Source organism: Manacus vitellinus, unplaced genomic scaffold, assembly GCF_001715985.3.
Source record: "Manacus vitellinus isolate BGI_N305 unplaced genomic scaffold, ASM171598v3 scaffold_27_pilon, whole genome shotgun sequence".
NCBI classification, from domain to species: domain Eukaryota; kingdom Metazoa; phylum Chordata; class Aves; order Passeriformes; family Pipridae; genus Manacus; species Manacus vitellinus.
The window spans coordinates 1661176-1686855 of NW_021940039.1; the positions used below are offsets into that span (position 1 = coordinate 1661176).

At 41.2% G+C, this 25680-nt stretch overlaps 1 protein-coding gene and 1 non-coding gene across 3 annotated transcripts; both read left to right on the forward strand.

Annotated features, from left to right (window-relative positions):
- Positions 1-5989: 5989 nt before the first annotated feature.
- Positions 5990-25108, forward strand: RC3H2 (ring finger and CCCH-type domains 2). Of its 2 annotated transcripts, none has more exons than XM_008931722.3 (20): positions 5990-6426; positions 7797-7914; positions 8370-8603; positions 9221-9396; positions 9578-9778; positions 10152-10284; positions 10534-10652; positions 10940-11052; positions 11605-11913; positions 12633-12847; positions 13795-14222; positions 14662-14832; positions 15952-16107; positions 16371-16584; positions 16749-16833; positions 17329-17410; positions 17812-17946; positions 18494-18601; positions 18994-19142; positions 19754-25108. In XM_008931722.3, the coding sequence occupies exons 1-20, from the start codon at positions 6196-6198 to the stop codon at positions 19950-19952; spliced, it is 3576 nt and encodes a 1191-aa protein (XP_008929970.1). In that variant the 5' UTR covers positions 5990-6195; the 3' UTR covers positions 19953-25108. The 2 variants fall into 2 exon arrangements, with proteins under 2 accessions (XP_008929970.1, XP_017929642.1); XM_018074153.1 differs by having other exon boundaries at positions 5991-6426; positions 18994-19123; positions 19754-19887.
- Positions 9948-10063, forward strand: LOC112841137. The gene has a single exon (XR_003212768.1). It is a non-coding gene; the product is annotated as a small nucleolar RNA SNORD90 (small nucleolar RNA).
- Positions 25109-25680: the final 572 nt, after the last annotated feature.

Sequence of the window (25680 nt, forward strand, 5' to 3'; positions counted from 1 at the left end):
CGGCCCGCGCTGAGCCGTCCCTGGCACGGGAGAGCCGAGCGGTGCCGGCTGTGTTCCGGGGTGCAGTGCCCCCGGAGCTGAGCCTTGGGGTCATGGTGGAAGGCAGTCGTAGGGGAGGACAGGCCCGAGGGCTGCAGGCACCGAGTCGCGTTTGAAGTGTTTTAAAAAAAACAAACAACTGAGCAGGAGAAGCGTGTGTGGGTTGTGCTGATGCTCGAGGTGTCCAGTTCAGTGCAGAAGTCAGCACAAAGCACAGCAAGGGCAGAGTGTGGTGGGAGAGTGATGAGTGCTCAGTTCAGGGTTCAGAGGGGAATGCCGTGGAGCTGGAATGAGAGAAAATAATGACAAAGTTTAGACAGACAACCAGGACGATTTCTGATCCAGGCCTGGTTCACTTCCGTGCAGACTTTGCATGTTGTTTGGGTTTAATTGTAATTCCTGTAGCTTTTCCCAAGAAAAGGTTTCTTATTAACTCGTGTTCCTGTCTTGTGCGAGGTTGTGGCCATTTCTCCATTTCTCTCAAAAATATTAAATTCCAGCAGATTTTAGTGTCAGTGCTTGAGATATCCCAAAGTGAACTCCTGGTCTTGGGTGTTGATCTCATTTATTTAAGGCTTTGTTGATTTACAGTAGATAAGATACTTAAAATATTCAGAGGGTAAGAGTAGCATTTGTTAGGAGTGTAATATATTTCATTTGGTAATATTTTGTAAACCTTTAATGGGATAAATGGAAGGGGTCTCCTTGCTGACTGGACAACCATAAGGAAAGGAAAAAAATTACATCCATGGGCATATTAAGCCATTCTGTACAACCTTTAAAGAGGCTTCCCAGCTCCTATGGAGCCCTGTGTTTTCTTGTCTCCATCTCAGAATGGAATTAGCATTTCATTACAATTATTGGGAAAATGTTACAATACAGAATTTCTCTCTTGTAAAATATATAGTTTAAGGATGGAAGTTGTGTTTTTAAAAAACAAAAAGCTTGGGGAACTGAACCATACGTGGGAGTCCTTATTCTGTGAAAATATTAACTGGAGAGTCAGGAATCCTGCAGCATGTCTCTTCGTGAAGTAACTGTGTCAAAATAGATCTGCTTAGAAATAAATTCCCTTTTTCTGCGTTCAGAGGGAGTTCAGCTGATTTTGGTGGCAAAGAAAATTTTTCATTTATTTGCCCTTCAGTTAGCCCTGAAAAGTCAATACTGTTACAGGAGCTGAATTGGTGTTGGGCTGGTGGCAAGGACAGACTCCCCTTTCAGTGACACCTACAACACACAAGGAAGAACCCACAGTGGCATTACAGAAGTATTTAGGAAACTTTTCAAGTCTGTTAACAGGATTTCTGGTGGCTTGAGCAGGGAGGAGCAGGTGTGAAGTGCTGAGGATGCACTGACTCTGGGGTTGGTTTGGAGGGAGTTACCTCTGAACTGAGTGAACTTTGGCAGTCACTGAGCAGCCACGAGCTTAAATTTATATTAGTCAACTGTACCCCTGTTCACAGGAATTATTCTTCAGCCACGTATTTTAAGGAGACAGAGGGCATCTGAGCTCGGATTTTTAACGCACATAGCAAGTGAAGCATCCCATAGGCATTTTGGCAAAACGTGGTCTGGGTACATGTATATATTCAGATGTATATTTAGGACACAAGCAACAGGATTGAAGCTCTGTCAGGGAAGTTCAGGTTGGACATCAGGAAAAGGTTCTTCCCCCAGAGGGTGGTTGGCACTGACCAGGCTCCCCAGGGCAGTGGGCACAGCCCCAAGGCTGCCAGAGCTCCAGGGGCATCTGGATGATGCTCTTGGTCGTGTGGTTCAGTGTCAAGTACTCCTGAGAGAAGCAGATTTAGACCTGATGATCCTTATGTGTCCCTTCCAGCTCGAGATACTCTATAATTGTAGTATGTCCCCAAAATTTCTCTGGGTAACTTTCCTGAGATTTGAATTGGGCTGTGGATACTCCCAGTAGCATTAATGTGCAGTGAAAACATCGCATTGAAATACTGTATTTAATGGTCATTAAAGATGTTATATGTAGAATTTGCACTTGATACAAAGAGATTTACATGTGACAGATATTATGGAGTGTGGAAATAAGCAAGTCTGCTCTTTAAAGAGGATTTATTTTGATTTCAGGCCATCATAGCTGAATGATGCAGAGCTGTTACAGGGGTGGCCCTTTCTTAAGCCTTTAATGAAGCTACTTTTTAGATCTATAGATGATGGCTGTTGAAGAGAAATTAATAAAATATTCTAGCCCTTCCAGCCAATACTTTCACACTGATAATTTGATTACATGGACATTTAAGTTTTTGATCCAGTCAGAATGCTTTCAGAAATACAAAACTTAGGAAAACTTGAAAAGGCTGCCTCTTTGCAGTGCAAACAGACCATTAATCTGCATAAATGAAAAACTGTAATGGAGATCACTTTAAAAAAGAAAAGGAAATACCGTGATCTCTAGCATTAAGAGCAAGCCAATATCAAGGACTCTTTAATTTAGTGATTAAAAATCAATTGAATTCTAAGATTTAGGCTTAAATCCACAGTGAGATTGCAGTTGAACCTTGGTTGTGAAAATGCCATATAATTTCGCAAGTTTTCTGAGATCTTCCTTCATCTGTAGAGAAGACTTCCCTTTGCTCAGCACTGACAGAGTTATTCCATGTCTCATTTGTATCCAAGCTCTGCTCGTTCCTGTTCCCTTTGCCCGTGGCCCACAGGGGCCCTGAGCAGAGCAGAGCTAACGTGGAGCTGTGGGGAGGCAGCTGAGCCTCCAGCCCTTCCTCTGCCAAGGGATGGAACTTGCCTGTCTCGCATTTTGGCAAATGCCCTGACTGAGCAGTGTGGGAGAGGAACAGACTGACAGAACACCCTGGTCACCTAAGCTTGGTATCTTCAGGAAATCAGAATTAAACTATGTTTATCATGTCCAAAGGGGGTTGAGTAAGCACAGTGACTTAGATTAGTTGTAGAGAATACCTTGGGGTTAAGTAGCTGAAAGTTATTCAAAAATAATCTTACAACTTCCATCATCTGTAAGTGGTACAGCTGTTTGAGGAAGGTTTTGAGGTTTCACCTATCTTCCCTTCCACCCCACCTTCCAATTTCATCACATATTCTGTTCTAAAATGAGAAAATCATGGTTACTCTGCTCCCTTGCAGTCATCACTGCAATGGGAAAATACTACTGCATTAGAAACACAGAATTACTCGGCTGTACTGGTTTTTACCATTACATAATGTCTGAACTTAGGCTTGGCCATTTCTCTGTCATCTGTAGCATTGCTTCTGATAGTAATACTGTAAAACTTACTGTAACTTCACTGTGTAATGATCTTTGAAGTGGCAACTGCCATGTCTTTTCAGACTGTTTGCCTTGTGTGTTTGACCAGTTTCTGTATCAGCCATTTCTTTGGCATTTTTTTTGCAGGGTGCTTCTGCTTTGACAGGGAAGAGAAGCCCTGTGTATGTGTAGAGATAGAGAGCACTTCTGCCAGAGCGAACAGACCAAGGTTAATTGTTTTAACAGAGTGTACTGCCTGTTAAAAACAAAATCCACGGGGTTTCTAGTTTACCTTCTTCTTGCTCTCCTTGTGTTTGCTCAGTTTAGAGGGCTGGAGCAATTTGTTCTTCAAGAGGACATCCCTGAAATACATTGTTTCTGACAAGGAGCAAGAGTCTATTAAACATTTGGCTTATGCTTTTTGCAGAAGTTGACATAGTAATTAGGAGATGTGAGATTGTTTTCCTAACACGCTGGGGTGCAAGAATGGCAGGAGAGCTGGCAGCTCAACAGAGTATGGAGATTCCTCCCTCTGTACTGCTTGAAGTTTGGGGAGTCAAGAGCTTTTCCCAGCTGTTTGCTGATTTAATTAGATTTTTTTTCCTGTCAAGAAATCTGAAGGTCAACACATGCTTAGTAGAATCTATCATTTGGGATGATTAAACACCCAGAGATAGGTCTTTAAAACCTGGTGGTGCACACTTGGAGAATCTGTTGTGTTCATTTCTATACCGGTCAGGAAAACAAGTGTATTTTAAATGCTTGTAAACAGAGAGGTGCTGAGTCTCTGAAGTACCTGTGGAAACAGAGCGTGGGTACTGTAGGAGAGAGAGAGATCCCTGCCTTTGAGATAATTAATGAGCAGTGTGGACATAGAACCTGTTTATTAGCAGCTCGTTAGTGACATACTAGCAGTTGAGCTCTCCCTGTGCCAGCCTCTTCCTAAACTTTTCCCCATGAGTCATGACAGTCACACACTTCCCAGAGTGCTCTGGTTTGTGCTGTTACCTGTGTCCTGCAGTCAGATGGGCGAAGAAACAGCAATATCAGTCCTAGGTCAGCAGCAGTGTTGGTGTCTTAATGTTTCTGGTAACGCTGCACAGAGCTTTGAGGAAAGTGTTTTCTGCGAGGCTTTGCAGTTCAGTGCCTCTCTAGCCTTGCTGTTTTGATGGGGAAGCAGATGTGCTAAAGGAAATGGTGGGATTCTTTATAGAGGAATCAGAAAATCTCACTAGGCATGTTGGCTCACTCTTTGGTTTTGCTTTTACTTGTTTTGCTTTTGAATTTCCTTGGTTAAAAGACATATGTAGCAATAGCATGCTAAAGATGACTGTGTTTGTTCATCCCTGCAAGAGCTTTGGTTGTGCTTTCCTAGGAGCTGGATGAAAATCTGATTTGTCCAATACATGTGAATATTCTGGCTTGTGTTGAAAGTTTAACCTCAGCAGTTTGGTTTTGAAGGGACAGGTTCAACTTTCAGTTTGGTGTGTTTTACACTTACTATGGGAATTCATCTGGGGGAAAATCACTGCATTATATTGCAAAGCTCGCTGAGATAAGGACATCTTGTACAAGGATCCTGTTACTTAAAGGGCACTGAATGTTCATAGTACTAAATAGGATTTCTAAACAGATGGTCATAATTAACATAAAATACATCCACAGATAAGAGTCTATTTAATGTTCTAGTAATTATTTCAATGGTCTGATACTTTAGCATTAATTAAACCATAGCACAGCCAACAATGGAATTGCAATAAGGAGTTCCCGAATTCAAACACAGAGGGGAGATCTTGGCCTCCTCAGAACAATTACCTTTTTTCTGTCATCAGAGGAAAAAAATAGAATGCTAAACACGTAATTAAAACATTTCTCTATTTGCATTTGTAACAAGCTGCTGGGACAAGCTTGTTCCTAGCCTTGAAGTGACCTAACTGGTCTGTGGGTTGCCCAGAGTCACCACGGTGGCACATCGTGGCCCAGGGTGGGGCTGTGCCACACCGAGGTGGAGCTCTGGGTTTCAATGAACTCCTTAGACCTGGCACCTTTTCCAAGAACACGAGTTATATAAGATGGCATGTCTCAGAGCAATCTCTATAAATCCATATCTTCTTTGAAATACATAAAGAATTTGTTTGGCACAATTGCACAGAGAGATTTTTCAAGAGACTGAATAGCAAGCCAACTGAAGGTATTGCTTGCCTTATCATAGGTTTTGTCCTAAGTACCTGGGTTTTCCACACATCAGAGATTTTCTCACTGCCAGTTCATGCCCATGAAGTTGTGTGTAAGGTAGGGATGTAAAAAGCAAAATTGAGTACAGCAGTCTCTGCCCTTGAGTATTCCAATGGGTTCTTGAGAGAAGAGGGGAAAGTAACACAGGAGAATCGTAAAACTAAAAATTAATCTCTTGTTCTTTTAGAGTTTCCGTATGATTTTTAATTTATTTGTCTGTTGCAGAAAGAGAAGATGTGTTTTAGAAAAAGCAAAGCTGGTTTTAGTTTGATGTCTGATTAAGTCTGGATAAGATCTGCAGAAGGAAGATGTTGTTCTACTTCAAATGAAAATAAGATTTTAACTCCACCAAAAAAAAAACCCCAAACCAAACTTCAATGCCATTTATTGTGAATAGGTTCAATTTGTGGTAGTCTGCATTAATTTAGCTCATGAGCCTTTTTTGGTACAATTGTTAAACTAACGCAGAGTTGGGGTTTTTGAGTACTTCAGCATAAGGATTTGGTTTTATTCTGTGTAACACTGAAATTGTGGGCTATTTTTTTTAATTAAAAATCATTCTAAATTGCCAGAAAGCATGTTTTAAATACTCTGTTATTCACTTACAGCTGCCAAAACATAGTACAGTGAAATAATGGTCTGCTAGCCTGCTAAACAAGTGTCCAGCTTCCACAATGCCTGTGCAGGCAGCTCAGTGGACAGAATTTCTGTCCTGCCCAATCTGCTACAACGAGTTTGATGAGAATGTGCACAAACCCATCAGCTTAGGCTGCTCTCACACCGTGTGTAAGACCTGCCTGAACAAGCTCCATCGCAAGGCATGTCCTTTCGACCAGACCGCCATCAACACCGACATCGACGTGCTTCCTGTCAACTTTGCACTCCTCCAGCTGGTTGGAGCCCAGGTAGGGCTTAAGCAGCTCTTTGTGTTGCCACTTTGTGTTGTTACCATTCGTGTGCCAGTTGCAATACGTGCTGTCATCTGTTCCCCCTCGTTTTAGCCCAAAAATCGGTAAGGCTTAGCTTGGCAATATTTAGAAGGCCATACGTGCTCTAAAAGCAACCACACCGTTTTCAGGACTGTCTTCTCATAAAATGAAAACAGGTTCTAGTTGTAACCTGAATTCTGATTTAAAAGGGCTCTTGAACTGTGGCTGGAGGAAAATCCCCATTGGGAAACAGACAGTTTTGTGTCCCACTTGTCATAAGAAGAGTGAACCTGCAGATTGCACTCGGTCATCGTAGTCCTGCAAGAAATGTCCTTTCTACATGTCACACGTTGGAAAGTGGCTGTTTAACCAGGTTCCAGCAGTGTGTGTGTGTAATTTTTTTAAAATATGCCTGATGATGGGGCTTTTCAGTGGCGTTTGCAGACACTGGCTAATCAGGCCAGGAATGTTCCCTGTGCTGTCTCGTAGCGGTGGCAAAACAGTGATTATATAATCAGTACTGCGCTTTATGGAGACTAAATAAGTCTGTTCCCCTTGTGCTGATTCATGTGCTTTTTCATGTTGCTCTCACTCCAGCACCTCGGATGCTTTTTACTTTGCTTTTTAATGCCCTATCACATGCCTTGACACAGCTATTGGTAATAACACTGTGTCAAAGTGGTTTTGTTTCTCAAGTTCACGTGTTCCTTTCATTTTTTTTTGTGTCAGATCACTGCCTTGATCTTACAATATTTATTTTCTTGGTCTCCTAACTTCTTGCAATGCCTTCCAGACAATTAATGTATTATGACTAACACTCCCTCTGTTTTCCTTATCTGACCTTGTTACTCTAGTCTGAGTTTTTTCCACCAAGTTAGGCTTCCTGGTTCTTCTTTCAGAAGATTTCAGCGTGCCCAAATGATGCTTAAATTGTTTTTTTTTAACTTTGCTTTATTATTTTCACGCCAGTTGATTTTTGTCTTGTGACTTCCCTCGTGTGTCTGTAGCAAATCATGCTGATCTGGTACACTGATCATCCTCTCAGACCTTGTCTTGTTCATCTTTTGAGTGCCTTTTCATTAGACCTTATTGTTTTCTATCCTATTTCTGTTTCTAACGTGTTGAGTGCTAACAAAACACGTCTTTGATCCCCCCCATCCTCATGTTGAGTGTTTTTAGTTGCTGCTCCTGCCCCGGTGGGTGCCTGGCTGGGAGCTGTGTCCCTGCTCCGGGCAGTGCTCACCTGCAGTGTTATGTAATTAGTGTGGCACCTTTGGAGGCACATCACACAGCTCACCCAGGTGGATGTCACTCTTCTCCCCCTCCTCCCCTTGCATATTTTTTAGGTACCTGATCATCAGACAGTAAAGTTGAGCAATGTAGGAGAGAACAAACATTATGAAGTAGCAAAGAAATGTGTTGAGGATTTGGCACTCTACTTGAAGCCATTAAGTGGAGGAAAAGGTGAGTCTCTCCTGACAGTGGAATTTTGATGTACCTTACTTTTAATAGCATTGTGTTTTCAGCACTGATTGTAAGTGTCAGTGAGATAATCCTCTTATTTTCGTAATAAAATTTCCCTTATGGCTTTGAAAGCTCATTCACACTTGTGACACTTGTTTGTGGTTTTTTTATTTTAAGTTTACAAAATACTCTATTTTATTTAATAATATTGCCTTGGGGCTAACTTTGTACTAAAACTGAACTTTACCCAAAGGGTAGCTTTGATGTCAGTTTAAGATTTTAATTAAAATTCTTTTTGATAATGAGTTACACAGAGTTGCCCAAGAGAAGGGAAGGTGCCTGTGACTAGTATCCAAGTCCTAGAGAAAGAAATCCACTGTCAGACATTTTTGTTTGTGTTATTGAGAAGAGTTTGATCAGAAGCAATAGTTGGCCTTTTCTCCCTTTTCCTGAAGGTGTTGCAAGCTTGAACCAGAGTGCACTGAGCCGTCCAATGCAGAGGAAACTTGTGACACTGGTGAACTGTCAGCTGGTGGAGGAGGAGGGCCGGGTCAGAGCCATGAGGGCAGCTCGGTCCCTGGGGGAGAGAACTGTCACAGAACTCATCCTGCAGCACCAAAATCCTCAGCAGCTTTCTGCCAATCTCTGGGCTGCTGTCAGGGCACGAGGGTGCCAGTTTCTAGGACCAGGTAAGGTCCCTGAAGATCTGCAGCAGACTGTACTTAGCTGTCCCTTTACTTAACAAAAATTTTTTTTTGAAATTTCTTCAGCTGAAGATGTACAATCTTAGTTGCAGCATACTCTTAAAATTTCTAATTATCACATATCTCTGATAGAAAGTGCAAATTCATAGTTAAGAACACTACTGAAGCAAGCACAGAAACAAGAATGAAGTTTTCTTTAACCTGGAAGTTGTCCTCTCTTGATTCCAGTAACTGATGATAGCATTCCAGTACTGTTCCCATATTTAGTTTATACAATTTCATGGTGTAGCACTGATGAGTGGAAAAGGCTGCAAGACTGCACAGTGGAGAAAAGTATAAAAGCTACATTACTGATGTGTTCATTACTGAAAATTAGTCTTAGCTCTTAAGTTACTGTGCTTAGAGTGCTTCTAAATACTACTTCTAAACTAGCAATGTTCTTTAAAAGTTTCCAAAGCTTTTTTTCTTATGATTAGTGAAATAAAAAGTAATAAGGGATTCCGTTCAAGATGATTCAGTTGCTCCTGCTAATCTGTTCATATATGATAGTGTTGCTGTTTTCTGGAATATATTTAACTTTCTCTCCTTTTTGTGTGTTAAAGCTATGCAAGAGGAGGCACTGAAACTTGTCTTACTGGCACTGGAAGATGGCTCTGCACTCTCAAGAAAAGTTCTGGTCCTTTTTGTTGTGCAAAGGCTGGAACCAAGATTTCCTCAGGCCTCCAAAACGAGCATTGGTCATGTTGTGCAGCTACTGTATAGAGCATCATGCTTTAAGGTAAAACAGCAGGATTTGGAGTTTGTTACTGTGAACTAGTGCAGCTCCAGAGAACCCAGCCTAGGATTAGTGTCTGTCACCTGTAAAATGTTCTGTAAATTCGCTTTCTGCACATTAAAATAGTGCAGAGTGAAAAGTCAATTGTTAAAGGAGGGATCTTTTAACTGTTCCTACTTATTAGGTCACTAAAAGGGATGAAGATTCTTCTCTGATGCAGCTGAAGGAGGAGTTCCGGAGTTACGAGGCGCTGAGGAGGGAACACGATGCCCAGATCGTTCACATTGCCATGGAAGCAGGACTTCGAATATCACCAGAACAATGGTCTTCCCTTCTTTATGGAGACTTGGCACATAAATCACACATGCAATCCATTATTGACAAGGTTTGTCAAAGGGGCGATTTTAGTGCCTTTGTAGGATTAGATTTGACTATTAAATGTTATAATAAAAATCAATTCCTTGAATTAACTTTTTGTCCTTAGTCATATCAGATATTAATTAAAACTGGATTGAAGTTTTCCCTACTGTAGCATATTCTTCCTATGAAGTCCTTTAATTCCCTTTTTGGTGTCTTATGATGAAACTGCATAGGGCAGATTCTGAGTTGAGAAATAAAATTTCTCTCCACTGATCCTCTCTATATGCCATCTGAAGACACTATATATTGCAGTTAGGAACCAGAGTTGTGAATTTCTTTTCAAGATTAGTAGTTCACAGCTGTAAGATGCAGCACACTAATGCTCCCTTTATTTTCAGCTCCAATCTCCAGAATCTTTTGCAAAGAGTGTACAAGAATTGACAATTGTCTTGCAGCGCACGGGGGATCCTGCAAACTTAAACAGGCTGAGGCCTCATTTAGAGCTCCTGGCAAACATAGATCCAAATCCAGGTATGCAAATTCAGCTTCTTAAACTCTCCTTGTGGTATTTTTCATTATCTAGCAAAATAAAGTATTAAGATGATAACCTCCATGCCTGGTTTCAAAATTCCCATTAATTACCGTAACAAAACTCTTCTTCGGGGCTCTCTGAGTTCTGTCCTAGGACTTGGTGTTGTGAAGCAGTAGGAGAGTTGCCTCTTATTTGTGATACTACTGGAGTTATTGACAGAGTGACAACCCTCCTTTTAATAATTTCAGATGCAGCCTCTCCAACATGGGAGCAGCTGGAAAATGCGATGGTCGCTGTCAAGACTGTGGTCCATGGGCTGGTGGATTTCATTCAGAATTACAGCAGAAAAGGCCATGAAACTCCACAGGTAACTATACTGGATCATTGTTTTAAATGTTTTAAAGCACATTTACTGAAAGATGCAACTTTAAAAAAATTACTGTTGATTTGAAATATTTATGACCTTATCTGTGGCATAATTGATGATACTGTTATTTACTGCTTTGGGATTTTGAGAACCTAACATTTGTGAGTATGGAATGCAGCAGAGCTGGCTGTAGTGAGATAGATTTTCTGTATTTTAAGCCTATTTTTATGTGAATGTCTGATAGATTGTAAGAAGAGTGTCTTATGGTTTGTTTTTTTTCTTTAAAGCCACAACCAAATAGCAAATACAAAACAAGTATGTGCCGAGACCTTCGACAGCAAGGGGGGTGTCCAAGAGGAACAAACTGTACATTTGCTCATTCTCAGGAAGAGCTTGAAAAGTGAGTGTGGGAAACTTTTTCCTTTTTCTTTTTTTAATTCAAATCCGAGCAATCTCCATAGAATTTGAAAACAGTCTCTTCTATACATTCATTCATTTGGAAGGATTTGTAAATCCCTAACGTGACAATTCTTTGTATGAAATTAGGAATGGAAACGAATTCCAGTTTTATTTTTTATTTTACCCCATGTAAAGTAAAATTTCCTTTCCTGAAACTGAGTCTAGGCTGAGTGTCTCTCATGGATTGGCTATATCACCTATGAGAGAGAGTGTAAATTACATTTTAATTGATTAAGGCATGAACTAGTTATTGAACAGTATGCAACATCTGCATTCTTAGAGCTGTCTTCACCCAAATGCATTTTCAAAGAACAGCAGAATGGATCTTTTGAGGGGAGAGATGATTTTGGGTTACAATTGTTGAAAATAAGTCTGTAATTTTTCTGGTATCGTTTTCTTCTCAGTCCCTTCCTTTTGTTAGTTTTACAAATATGTTACAGTTCACAATGAGCACTCATCTCTGTTGTGTGTTTGCACATGTGTTTGTTTACAGATACCGCTTGAGGAACAAAAAAATCAGTGCAACAGTGAGAACATTCCCCCTTCTCAACAAAGTTGGCGTAAATAGCACCGTCTCAACCTCAACGGGGAACGTCATTTCTGTCATAGGAAGCCCAGAAGCAACAGGGAAGATGGTGCCAAGTACTAATGGAATAGCTAATCTGGAAAGTGGGGTTCCCCAGCTGATCCCTCGCTGTGCAGACACCTCCCTGAGGGCTCTGGAGAACACCAAGAAGGGAGGGAAGACTGGAGCCAATGGCCAGAATGCTTCTGGGTCTCCTACAGAATCACTCCCTGAAAAGTAGGTGACTTTTTTTTTCATGGAGATGATTAAACACAACACTTTGCATTCAGATTATCATGGAGTCTGTGGATGGCAAACAGCAAATTCTGAATTCTGGTCCTGGCTTGCAGTCCTTGCTGGTGCTGCCTGGCTGCAGAGTTGTGTAAGATCTTGCACTGCAGTGCAGGTATTCTGTGGGTTCAGGTGGTCACAGCCAGCATCACTTGTTTCAGTTATTGAGTACTCCTGTGCAATATGGACAAAATGGCAAATCTCTCCCTTTATCTCTTATTAAGTTGTTCTCAGCATGGTATCCCTAGTTACTACTGGGTTATTACGTAGAAATAAAACACCTAAAATTGGACATTTCCTGACACCAAGAAGGGTGCACTGTGTTCCTGGAAACCTTCTAGTTTTGGAGGTTTCACTTGAAACCGGTCAGATACTTCTGGAGGAAGCACTTAGTCTCTGAACAGCTTTTCAAAGCCTTTGTCTTTACCAGAATACACTTAGAAAGGGTATGTAAACTTCTGGGTACACACCAAAGCTTTTATATCCACTGCTGAGTTTTCTTAGGAGAAAGTCTAAGATGCACCATCAGTTTGGGGTATGAAAAACAAATTTGCAGAGGAAGTAACAGGGCCCAAATTTGCATGTTAAATAGGAGTGTGCACGAAGAGATGGCTGACAGAAATAAGTGAAGATCTGCTTAATGATTTCTTGGTAATCCTTTTCAGTAAAATCGGTTCTCCACCCAAGACTCCTGTAAGCCAGGCAGCAGCTACCTCAGCTGGTCCTCCTAATATTGGAACAGAAGTGAATTCTGTGCCTCCAAAATCCAGCCCGTTTGTTCCCAGAGTTCCCGTCTACCCTCCACATTCTGACAATGTTCAATATTTCCAAGATCCCAGGACTCAGCTGTCATATGAAGTTCCACAGTACCCACAGACAGGTGAGTGAGATGAGCACTGAGTCAAAATTAGCTCTGAATTTTTCTGTGGAAAAGCCTGAATGCTGAGAAATAACTTTTATCTCGGTTTTGTCAATTTATTTTTCATTTTAGTTTAGTTTATTAAATATCTGAATCTTCACCTAATGGAATGTTAATCTTGTTCACTGTTGGGTATGTGAGGGACCTGCAGTTTGCTCCCAGTGTTGGTGGTGGTTTGTGTGCTGTATGTTATGCAACTTGTACCTCAGCATCCAGAACAACTTGAACCTCAAGGTGTTTCATCTACTTTTTCCTTTGTTAGTGTTTAACTGCTTTTATTTAGATTTGCTCACCTCATGGTCTATCCATGAGGGTATCCACAGGCACGATTCAAAGCCAGAGGCATAGATTGCTTCTACTTTGTGCTTGCTCAAATGTATTTGAAAGATTCCAGTTACCTTTTTAGATTACAGTGTGCATGTTTGTATTTAAGCAAACAATGAAGTGTTACAGCATCAAGTCATTCACAAGCTCTCAAGAGGCAGAGATGTTCAGTCCTCTCAAAAGGAAAAAGAAAGTCAAGTGTGAAATAGTTCTTTACATTTGGAATTTGGAAATAGTTTTTTTTTAGCAATATAGCTTTTTATTTTAGAGAGAACTATTTTAACTGTCTGTATAAAGAGGTGTTTAAGATCCTGTCTTTTCAGTGGCATAGTTATTCCACAGTATGTAATGGCAGATAAACTCCACCTTGCAAACTGGGTCCAGGTGGTGAAGGGGCATCTGCAAATGTGGTTGTCATACATGAAATTGTGTTTCACAGAAGTGTGGTAGGGTCAGTAACAGGTTTGCAAAGTGTGACTCCTCGTTCTCTAAAGGTGCTTATCAACACTGTTTACAGTTTTAGAAGGTGTAAAACTTTGGGTCGTTCGTGGTTGCATTAAATATGCCTTTTTCCAATTTTTAAGGGTATTATCCACCACCTCCAACAGTACCAGCTGGTGTGGCTCCCTGTGTTCCTCGCTTTGTGAGGTCCAATAACGTTCCAGAGTCCTCCCTCCCACCTGCTTCCGTGCCATATGCCGATCATTACAGTACATTTCCCCCTCGAGATCGACTGAACTCTCCTTACCAACCTCCTCCTCCGCAGCCGTATGGACCAGTTCCTCCTGTCCCCTCTGGAATGTATGCTCCAGTTTATGACAGCCGGCGCATCTGGCGCCCACAGATGTACCCACGAGATGATATAATTAGGAGCAATTCCTTACCTCCCATGGATGTGATGCACTCGTCTGTCTATCAGACATCATTACGGGAGAGGTACAACTCTCTGGATGGGTATTACTCTGTGGCTTGTCAACCTCCAAACGAGCAGAGGACTGTGCCTTTACCAAGGGTAAGTGAGAGCCAGGAAGGAAGGGTGTGTATTGTTTTGGTTCTGAAGGTCATTACTGAGAGGTTGGTAAATAATTAGCATAGACCCGTTTATTTGGGGTTACGGTGATCAAGACAAAGTGACCTGGACAAAGTTCTTGTTTTGTTTTTAACCTTAATAAAATGGGCTTGTAAAACTGACCACTCTAATCTGCATTAGGACCAGAGCTCCTCTGCCTCTTTAATTCCCATGCATGTTGCCTGAATTAATTGCATATTGAAGATTTGAGTTGCCACACATGGGCTGGGCTCTCCTGCGGATTCTTGTGAAATTCTCCAAGTGATGCCAGTGGAGGGTTACAGACCCAAGGAAATCTGGGGGGCCGAGTGTGTCCCTTGCAAGTATTTGTCTTCTCCTTAGAGTGTGGTAGGACATACAGTCCCGTGTTTGTTCTTGCCAGGAGCCTTGTGGTCACTTGAAGACTGGTTACGATGAGCAGCTGAGGCGGAAGCCGGAGCAGTGGGCACAGTACCACACACAGAAAACCCCTCTGGTATCATCAACCCTTCCCATGGCAACACCATCTCCAACACCACCTTCTCCTCTCTTCAGTGTAGATTTCAGCACAGAGGTGGGAAGCCAAAGGCCTTCTTTATTTTCCCTTCCTGTTTCTGAGAGGTGCCATTTAATATTTCTAGTAAAAGATTTTCCACCTGCTCTCTGTTCCTAAAATGAAATTGATCTTCTAACAAAAGGAAAGTATTATCTAATAATGATCCATTCAATTTGATATTAAGGTGATGCTAAACATGACTGCAGTAAAAAGGTCAAGAAGTGACTCAATTCAGCCTCACTAAAGGAAATGTAATTTTATTGAGCTAGCTTTGTGAACCTCCAGGTTTTTGTGTAGGGAACAACAGTTGCTTTCCATTAAAAAGAACATTCCCTTTCATACTCCAAATGGCTTTGTGACTTGATCAGTAGCCTGAATCAAGCTGCAAGTGCTTGTCAAGTCCCAGAAAGTGCATATCCCTTACAAGTGGCAAAAGGCATTGGTAGAACATTGTGTACTTATGGGATAAGTCCTGAAAAGAAGAATGGGAACTCAAGAAATAGCAGTAGTGTGCTTTTGAAGAGAAAAAAGCAAACTTGTGATATTTTTTCTATCTGTGTAAATTAGATGCATCCAAGAAACTGTTTTGAGAACCACTGTGCCAAGCAGCCTTAGCTGTGGTTTACCAGTTTCATTGATGAGATTTGAGGTATTAAGACTGATTATTCAGAAAATACCATGTAAGGTAGGGGTACCTGAAGTCTCTTATGGGTGCATTCAAGATGCATCAGGGTTTAGTTCTTTTCATTCAGGTTGGAGGATTCCCAGTCATATTTCTATCTGCCAGTTGCTAACACATTAAAGGAAAATGCATGGCTTCCTCTCAATTAAATTAGTGTGGGTATTTGCCTAAAGAAACCTGCCACTAACACAGTGGCACTGATTTCAGTCTCTCATCTTGGCAGGCTGGGCAGTTATTTGTGTGGCAAAGCTTGCCCTCTGACAGCTGCCAGAGGCACTGGTTTAAAATTTGACAAAACAGCTTATGTTGTCCCCAAATCAAGTCTTGAATACAGCTAGAACTCCTTGATTGACTTTTGAGATAATTTAATTAAATAGCAGTAAATGTCTCTTCTCATTTTAAAACTGAATTCCCTGTTTCTATTATTCATTGCTTATTTGTTCCCTTTTCTGTAGTTCTCAGAGAGTGTCAGTGATTTGAGTGGAACTAAATTTGAGGAAGACCATCTCTCTCACTATTCACCGTGGTCTTGTGGCACTATTGGCTCTTGTATAAATGCTATCGACTCAGAGCCCAAGGATGTGATTGCCAATTCCAATGCCGTGTTGATGGTAGGGGTTTTCTGCATGTTCTCTCCTTGGTGTGGTGATCCTTACATGCTGAAGTGTCTTCTCTTTGGTTAAACCAACCTTTTTTTTTTTTTGTTTTTAAGTTGGTAGCTTCCATTATTAGTACTTTAAAGTAGTTTTTGCCCGTTTGGAATATGTTTTCCCAGTTTTGTAGATAGGCGACAATAATTGGAAAGTTATCGGCTGACTGAAGAACCCGAACAACCTCAGTGAGTCCATATTTCTCCTGTGCCCTGAATGTGTAGGATTTGGACAGTGGGGATGTTAAAAGGAGAGTGCACTTGTTTGAGACGCAGAGAAGGGCAAAGGAGGAGGATCCGATAATCCCGTTCAGCGACGGACCCATCATCTCCAAGTGGGGTGCGATCTCCAGGTCATCCCGCACAGGTTACCACACGACAGATCCCATCCAGGCCACTGCTTCCCAAGGAAGTGCTACTAAGCCCATCAGTGTGTCAGGTACAAGTGCAGGCTTTGTGACAACAATTCATTGTTCATGTACATCACGAGCATTTCATCCTCCTCGTGCTTACTGCAGCTATGAAGATGCAGAGAGCTAAAATACCTGTCTACCCCACTTAAGAACAGAGAAGATAGTGAATGGTATCCTGATTTTTTTACAGATTATGTCCCTTATGTCAATGCTGTTGACTCAAGATGGAGTGCCTACGGCTCAGATTCTGCTTCATCAGCACGTTATGCAGAACGGTACAAACTCCTCTCTGTGTTCTCTTAAAAGCATTTTCTGTAGCTTGCAGTTCTTCAAAATCCTCACTGTGTGTGTGGGGAATCTGGAATGTCTATTAATAGGCATTCTTAATTTTAAAGTAAAAGACCTTTTACCTAACCAGCATAAAGCCTTGGAAAAACTAGGTTAAAAGTTGTGTAGTCTTCAATACTTAATGCAGTTACATTGCCAGTAATTGTGCTTTATTATCCCTTGAGAGGCCTAATAAAAGTATTGGTGCTGCCAAGCTGTCATGTCAAAATCTGAGTAGTTTTCTTGCCACATCTTACCCGTATATAAAATAAGGATGTTTGCTTCATACAATGCCTTGAGGTATTGGGAGCCCCAGTGAAGATGAAGTCTTAGTCACACAGTTTCTGCCCAAAAATCTAACAGTGATAGGCTAATGAAGTTTATGGGGCCTTGATTTAGAGGACTTGTTTTTAATTCCTAGTTTTGCCTTCTTTCTCTTAAAGGGACAGGTTCATAGTTACAGATTTGTCTGGTCACAGAAAGCATTCCAGCACTGGAGATCTACTGAGTATTGAATTGCAGCAGGTAAGACAAGATGATATACCATGAGGGTTTTTAATTTAAAATAAAATTGTTTAGTAAAGTGGTTTAAAATAAGTTTTCTTAGTGTAGCCTATAGAAAATAGTACAAATGACAAAATTATCAGTTAGGGTTAAACTAGGAGCTAGTCCTGCAATGCTTAGTATGCTGCTTTAGGGCTGCTAATGTGAGCTGTTCCACTGACATCAGTAAGGCCATTCTGGGGAGAAGGTGGCGGGCCTGATGCATGTCTGCAAATGCAGAGCAAAATAAATGCAGTGCATTAAGGGCACACACGTTACCCATCTAGCAGGGGAACTGTGCTTGTGTCAGCTGGTTTGTTTTGCCATTTGACAACCCGTGGTTTTAGTGTAGTGGCTGGTAACTGATCCCTTTCTTTCCACAGGCCAAAAGCAATTCCTTATTACTTCAGAGAGAGGCCAATGCCCTGGCCATGCAACAGAAGTGGAATTCTCTCGATGAAGGCAGTCGTCTTACCTTAAATCTTTTAAGCAAGGAAATCGATTTGAGGAATGGTGAGGTAAAGAAAGGGGTAATTGGGATGAACAAATCTTTGAGGGGTTGTGTATATACAGAAGTGCCTGAATTTTAACTAAGAGTTAAAACTTAGTTTTAACACTCCCAAATGTTTATAGCATGTTCTGTGCAAGTTAAGTCACTGTTGTTGCACTCAGGTACTTCCCTGAGATTGGGCAGGTGCACCTGCTGTGCTTCTGCTTCCATTTACAAAATGGGAAGAATAAGACAATAATTTTCATGCAATCATTAGGTTTTTTTCTATTTGTGTGTGTTATAGATCTAAACATTTTGCCAATGGACTCTACTGAAATTTCTACTTCAGTGTTCATTTTATCTCCCTGTTCTGGTACTTTATTGTGATTACATTTAGCCTTGTATCCTGTGTTGTCTGTGCCTGAAGCTCTGTTGTGTCTAACTAGCTTGTTTGTATTGTAGAAATGTTGTGTACTAGAAATGCATCTTCTTTTTTCACTGTAATACTCCGGTGTTGTGCGAAACAGGTGAAAACCCAACTTGATATTTACAGAATGTATCAATTCTTGTTTTAGTCTGATTATACTGAAGACTGTGCAGACACAAAGCCAGATCGAGACATTGAATTGGAGCTATCAGCCCTTGATACAGACGAACCTGATGGGCAAGGTGAACAAATAGAAGTGAGTACAAAAATCTGTGTGTCGCTGGGTCCTTTCATTAGTCTTTCTGTTGAAAGCAAAGCCTTTTGGTTTTAGTCCTTGTAGTGACATGAAACATTTGCCTTATTTTTAACACTCGGGGTCTTGTACTTCTCACTCAGATACCTGGTAGTTAATATTACTCAATTTAAAATGAGCTCACAGTTTGTACTACTCTTGTCATTCACAGCCATCTTGGAATAATTGGCTTTTCCTTCAGTAAAATGTGGTAGGCATTCCAATAGTATGACATAAAAATAAGGAGTTTTATGACCAGACTCCCATTTCCATCAGCTTAATGTAGTGGAACATAATAGGAAAATGTAAAGCTGATGGGGGCAGAATTGATGGGTGTTCCTCCTTTTCTCTTGTAGGAGATTCTGGACATACAGCTGGGGATTAGCTCCCAAGATGATCAGCTGCTCAATGGAACAACTGTAGAGAACGGGCATCTGCTCAAGCAGCACCAGAAAGAATCTATGGAACAGAAGAGACAAAGTTTAGGTGAAGACCTTGTGATTCTGTGAGTGTTAGACAAAACAGCAGTGTCTGCCAGTATTAGACAAACAGCAGCATCAGAATAGTGGAAGCATGATTGTTTAAGGATGAACTACATACCTGCTCAGACTCGGATTAGACATCTGCATTGTGTATGCTTGGTGAAGTGAGAAGAACCTGTCAGAAATAGAATTAGGTCACAAACCTGAAAGTCACAGGCTGGTACTATTGTTTGTATGCATCGTTGTAATTGTACACACTGAAACGTGTCACAGCTGTTCAAAATACCTTTCACATTCAGTAAGCAAAAAATGCAAAATATTTTTATAGTTAACAGAAATTAAGAAAAACTTCAAAAAGGTTAAATGTCGGACTGTTTGCACAAATCTCCATGGAGAGGTAGATTTTAAAACACACTATTTTAGGTTTCTATGTTCTGTAGTCTTTAATGGGTAAAGCAGCCTTTGAAACTGAGGCAGACTACATTAACACCTCGAGCGTACCGTTCCATAGTAAGATCTTTAGCCTGTTGCTAAAAATGAGTCGATGTCAGTATTTATTTAATGCACACAATTCAGTTCCGGATACTTGTGCATGTACTTGTTTAATATTTGTGTAACTTATTTTTCTCCTCAGGGAGGAGCAGAAAACAATCCTGCCCGTAACTTCTTGCTTCAGTCAGCCGATCACAACATCTGTTAGCAATGCAAGCTGCCTGCCCATCAGCACATCAGTCAGTGTTGGCAGCCTCATTTTGAAAACTGCTCACATTATGTCTGAGGATAAAAATGACTTTTTAAAGCCTGTTGCAAATGGCAGGATGGTTAACAGCTGAAAGGCATTCATCTTTCCAGCTTGTGACCACACCATGGAAGCATTTACACTAGCTTTTTATATATATAATATATATTATATAATGTATATTTTTTTTAAAAAAAATAATATTGGGGTCATGCATTTCCTGTGGACTCTTTGATACTTCAAGCCCCTCTCGCATTAGCATTCTGAAGAAAAAAAAAACTTACTTTACTAGGGTAAGGCGTTCACTTTCCACAAATGAATGGAATTTGGACATTGTTTTACTTAAGCTTAAAGCAGCTTTTTATGAGTTTGTAGCAATCCGGTGCGGTATCTGAGCCATTCTTGTTGAAAATGGCTTCTGTAGAAAACTAACAACTCAGTTATTTAAACTAGCAGGATCCTACGATGATACATCTAGTGAAAGGAAGACTAACTTATTTGTCTCTGTTTTGTTTCACGAGAGAAGAACTTGTGTCTTGTTGCAGCTGCTTTTTCCTTAGTTGTGGAACTTTGCATGGAGCATTGTTTGAAGGCTGAGAGGTGGAGATTTGGACTTGAGGCTTTTACAGGGTTAACACACCATTAGCTTTGCACTGTTATTTGCAGGTCTGTGGTGCAGTGCTTTGCTGCAGGTTTTGGTTTCCATTCCTCCCCCCAATTTCTGCTTTAGTGCTGTAGATACACGTACACAGGCTACTTGTCCAAGTAAAGTTATCAGAAGTAAACCAAGTGCCTAAGTCCTCCAGCTAGTGTAGTAGGTATTGATTTCCCCAAGCTATACGTGAAACAATTTGCAACGATTTTGAGAGGTTATGCACTAATGTAACAGCGATTTTGGGTTTTTTCATATTTTTTTTTTCTTTTTTTCATTAATAGTTCTCAACTTGGAGATTATAGGATCCAGATGACTTGGCAAAAAGTATCAGGTGCTCTTGGCTTTCCTTTGAAAACCCTGTATCTAGTGTTTGCACTGACTAACAAGATGGTATTGCTGTTTTTTGTACTGTTTTGTTTTTAATTTAAACTAAATATTGGGAATTTAAGGCGGTTGTAATTACCTTTGTTAAATGTTGTTAATCATAATTTTGTATTCAGGTTTAATTTTTGCTTATTCAGTGGCAACTTATTTTCAAAGACCTTGAAAATACAATAAGATAGCATTATCTGACCTTCAGAGTACTGAAAACTATGAATTTATGCCCTGTTAAGAGGTGACTGAGAATCATGTTAGACATGTCAGCTGAAAATTGGATTTCATAAATACACATGAACTAGAGCCCTGGGCATATTTTTTTGAGAAGCTTAAAAATCCAATTTTTTTTTTTTTTAAAGCAGGACTCTCCCTCCTGATGGTTACTGTCTTCTCGTTTGTCCTCTTACTTTTCTTTGTGACAAGTTTTACATTTTTTTATGTTTTTATTAACTTCTGTGAAGTTGTTTACTCTGAAAATTGTACTGGAATATTTTAAGCCAAGCTGATCTTTCACCAGGTGTACTGCATGTAAGGGCTTTTCCTGCTAGCAAAATGCTTAAAGAGGATCATGTTACTGGTCGTCTGAGTTGTTATTTTACAAAATCACAGCTATGTGGTCGGGTAAGATTTTGATAACTGTTTTGTGCACGCTTCTGGGGGGTGGGGGTTGGCATTTCCCTGAGGGTTACTGATTAGACTAAGTAAATATTGGTGTTTGATATCTCTCCTAACGAACCTGTCCATGAAATGATTATGTTGTAAATATACCTGCAAATCCAAGGGTTAGTTTTGATATTCTGGTGTCAGTATGGAAGATCTTACACATCTATTTAATACTCCAGTGTCAAGGAATGTATGTAGAAAAGCAGTCCAGTAGTCTTTTCTTAGTTTCCTTTGGCTGTTGCTGTACCTTCTCCAGCCAGTGCCACCTCATCGTAGGGTTAGACTGACGCTTCGTTCCACTCCCAACGTGAAGTGAATGGATACAAGAACCAGACCACCTTTGCCACCTTAACTTATTTCCTATCGATGTTAACTTTAACTTAGAATGTTAGACATGAATATGATTGTTGTATATTTTATACCAAGACCATTCTGTAAATACGAATTTATATTACTTTTGAAATGCTTCTGAGATACTATTATTTGCTGTACAATGTAATTCCAAAACAGATATGCAAACAAGTATGTCTCTTTCATGGATATTTAAACAGTGAGATCTTCCATGTTGAAGGTGATGTAATTTTTTTAAAAGATTTTTAAATTTTAAATTGCTATTTTGTTACAAAAATAGAGAAAATATAAAGGTTTGAGAAGTCCTTATTTGCCCTCAGGGAAAGAGCCCTCTGTGCACCAGAACTCCACAGAACATCTTCAGCATGATCTGAGGGTGAATATATACTACATAAATTGATTGTGTATTTACCTTTAACTTTTTAATTTTAAAATTGCAGTTTTAAAAACTTGGTTGTGCTCTGCTGGAGGGGGTTGGGATAAGCTGCTTACACACATTTGCCTGTTTGTCCAGTGAAATGACATAAGCCTGACATATTCCTGCCAACTTCTTGGCATATTTAAGAACAAATGTATCTCTAGACTTTTGTCTGCAGCAGGAGGTCCCGTGATAGAGCAGTTCTCTAGGGTGACCATACACTTCAAGTGGAAAGCTGGTTCTGAACTGAGGCCAGGGTTTTTTAGTTGATTTTTTTAACCTGTAGAAGGACAGACAAAAGAATTATTTGGGGGTTTAACAGCATGCCAGCTTTGTCTTACTGTTTTAACAGTGACTGTGTGGTTTTTGCCATGAAACTAATGCCCTCCAGTGCCCTGACAGGGAGAAGAAGCTGCAGGTGGGAACACCTGGCTGTGGCTTTCTTCTATATTGAAGTTTCAGCCCTTGACCCTTTACAAACAAGTATGTATTCATGTTGTTAGTTGTAAATCAGGTGCCTTTGGGCTGTGGAAGGGCTTATTTTCTGACACTGAGATGGAGTGACTTCCCTGTGTGTGTTAATAGCAGTGATGCCCATTTAGGTTTTGGCCTGACTTACCTGTGCTGTCAGAAAAGAAGGCCCGTAGCAGATCGGGGAGAGAGATTGGCTCTTTTGCTTTGCTTGGACAAGCATTTTGGGTTGGTTTGGTTTGGTTTAATTTTTTTTTTTCCCCATTAGGGGTACAGCAGGGATTTCACATGCAAGAGAGACAGGAATTATTAGTATCTAAGTTAATTGTGTTGCCTCACTACCTGGATTCATTCCTTGGTTTGCCTCATTTCCCACATAGGTCTTAATAGAGACTAATGCTTGTGCTGGGAGAATGCTTGTGTGAGAAAGTAATTATCTGTACATTCTTAACATATACTTAGAGCAGAGTGATTGCCCTGCTACTGATATTTTGTTCCTGTAAACAGGTGACAAGAAATGAATCTTAGTGTTTATGCAGATTTTGCATTGTAGAATGTATACTAGACCCTTCAAAGGCAAGGTTAGACTCTTTGCAAAGCAAACTGGCGTTGGTTCTTGGTAGTCTAGTACAGGGACACTGAAGTTTGGCATTTGATTTAGGAAAAAAAAGTTGTACACAGTTGATTATGTTAAATAAGCTCTTAATTAAGCTCTCTGTAGAAGTCTAATTTGGAAGGTTTTAGTGCTTTGATAACTCAATTGAAATTTTAATTTCTCCTGTACTCAAGAGCTGAATGCTGTTCTTGTATAATAGTGTACTAGGCTGGATGAGGTACAAAATAATGCACAGTGGTCAGAAACAGCTGAGGAAAGAACGCTTCAAATAACTCAAATCTAAACTCAGAATAGTTCCAAACATTGGTTTTGTTTGCTTTTTTAAAGCACAAGTTGTCAAGTTGTACCTGTTGCTGTACATAAACACTGTATGCCAGCAGCTCCTTGATCATATTTGTGAACAGACTTTTCATTCATTATTAGACTGTTATTAAAGGAAGGTGTTGAATTTGAGAGTGTAACAAAATGAGAAATGATCAGATGATCTATAGGATATAAAAGTCCATTTTTATGTTGTAGTTTAATCCCTTTATTAGGAAGTTCCCTCTCATTGAGGGACCTCTTCTGCAAGCAGAACCCAATAAATGTGCTTTTTTAAATGACCCAATTTCCCAGTATAAATGAACAGCTGACTTTGGCAGTAGTCATCCCTGTGCATCTCTTTGCTGGCAGGGGAGCAGGACAAGGGGAAAAAAAAAACCCAAAACTGTCAGCGATGAGATGAAACAAATCTGAATAATCAAAGTGCCCAATGCCCAAACATAATCCTACACCCCGTTATTTACGGATGCTTGTGGAAGCTTTTAATCACTCGAGACTTTGCTGTAAAAGCTGAACTAAAGCAGAGCCTGGCTGCGTTTCTTACTGCCAAAAGCCAAGGTCATTTGCACATAGCCCCTGGATTTCTCCAGAGTAGATCTCCGTTACCCAAGGCATGGGAATGCATGCGTTTTCTTAGCTGGGCAAACAAGTACATTATACAGTAGTTGTGATACAACACACGTGGCTTTGATTTGTACTGCACATACCCACTGTACAGCCACTCCAGAGTATTGTGGTTAGCTTGCAGCATCTGCTGTCGCATTGATACTGTTTACTGCGTATTCTTTTCCCTGGAAGTTTTAAAGAAAATTTTTTTTTTCTTGTTGCATTGATTACATTTTATAAATTTGCTTAGCTGGAAAGTTTGGGAAAAGAGGCCTGTTTGTCAATTGTACAACCGATTGTGAAGCTCTAGTGTGAATATTTTTACGTCTGTATTAGACATTTTCTTTGCAAATCTATTGTTCGATTGAAATGTAAATGAAATAAAAGATGGTGTACACCCATCATGTATAAAGCAGGCACCATCGCTACGATGGATTTAATGCTCATTTTTATGGCGCATTCTCAGCTTCTATTTAAAACTATAATTTAAAGAAAAAAAAAATCTGTAAAATGAAATGGGGATATATGGGGGAGTAAATTCTATTCCGTTTATTTCGGTTTTGATTCCCACTGGTAATGTTTCCCTTCGTGTTAGAGTAGGGGGGCCCCGGCGGGGCCCGTGTGTCGCTGTAGCACTGACGTGCAGAGGTTGTAGCTTTGGCTGGGCACGGATAGAGCATCCCGGTTCGGTGTTTGAGAGACTCGATGGAAGAAGTTTGCAGTATTGACATGTATTTGCATGCACGAATAAAAATTATTTGTCCACCTTAACCGGGCTGTTTTCTTCAGCCGGCGGGGAGACGGCGGGGGGAGCGGTACCGGGGTGGGGGGGTCCGCCGTTCCCCGATAGCGGACCGAGAGGTCCGGCTGGGGGCCGGGGGCTTCCCGGTACGGGGGGGTCCGCCCATTGCGGGCGGGGCAGCGGGGCCGTTCGGGGCCGTTCCCGTCCGGGCGGTTTCCGGCGGTTCCCAGAGGCGGTCCCGTTCCGGCCGTTCCCGTTGCCGGGGCGTTCCCGTTCCCGGGGCCGTTCGTTCCGTTCCCGGCGTTCCGTCAGGGCCGTTCCCGTTCCCAGGGGGCGGTTCCGGGGCCGTTCCCGTCCCGTCCCCGCCCTTTCCCGCCGTGCCCCGCGCGGCGGCCCCCGAGGCGGCGGGAGGGGGAGCGTTGGCGGGGCCGGGGCGGCCGGGGAGAGCGGGGGCTCGGCGGGATGCTCGGGGCCGGGCGGGCGGTGGGGCCGCTCGCTCGGGGCCCGCGTGTCACCGGCCCCTGGCCCGGCCCTCTGGTAATCCCGGGCCATCTGCCCGCTGTGATCGGCTGGAGCTGGGTTTAACTCCCGGCAGCTCTGC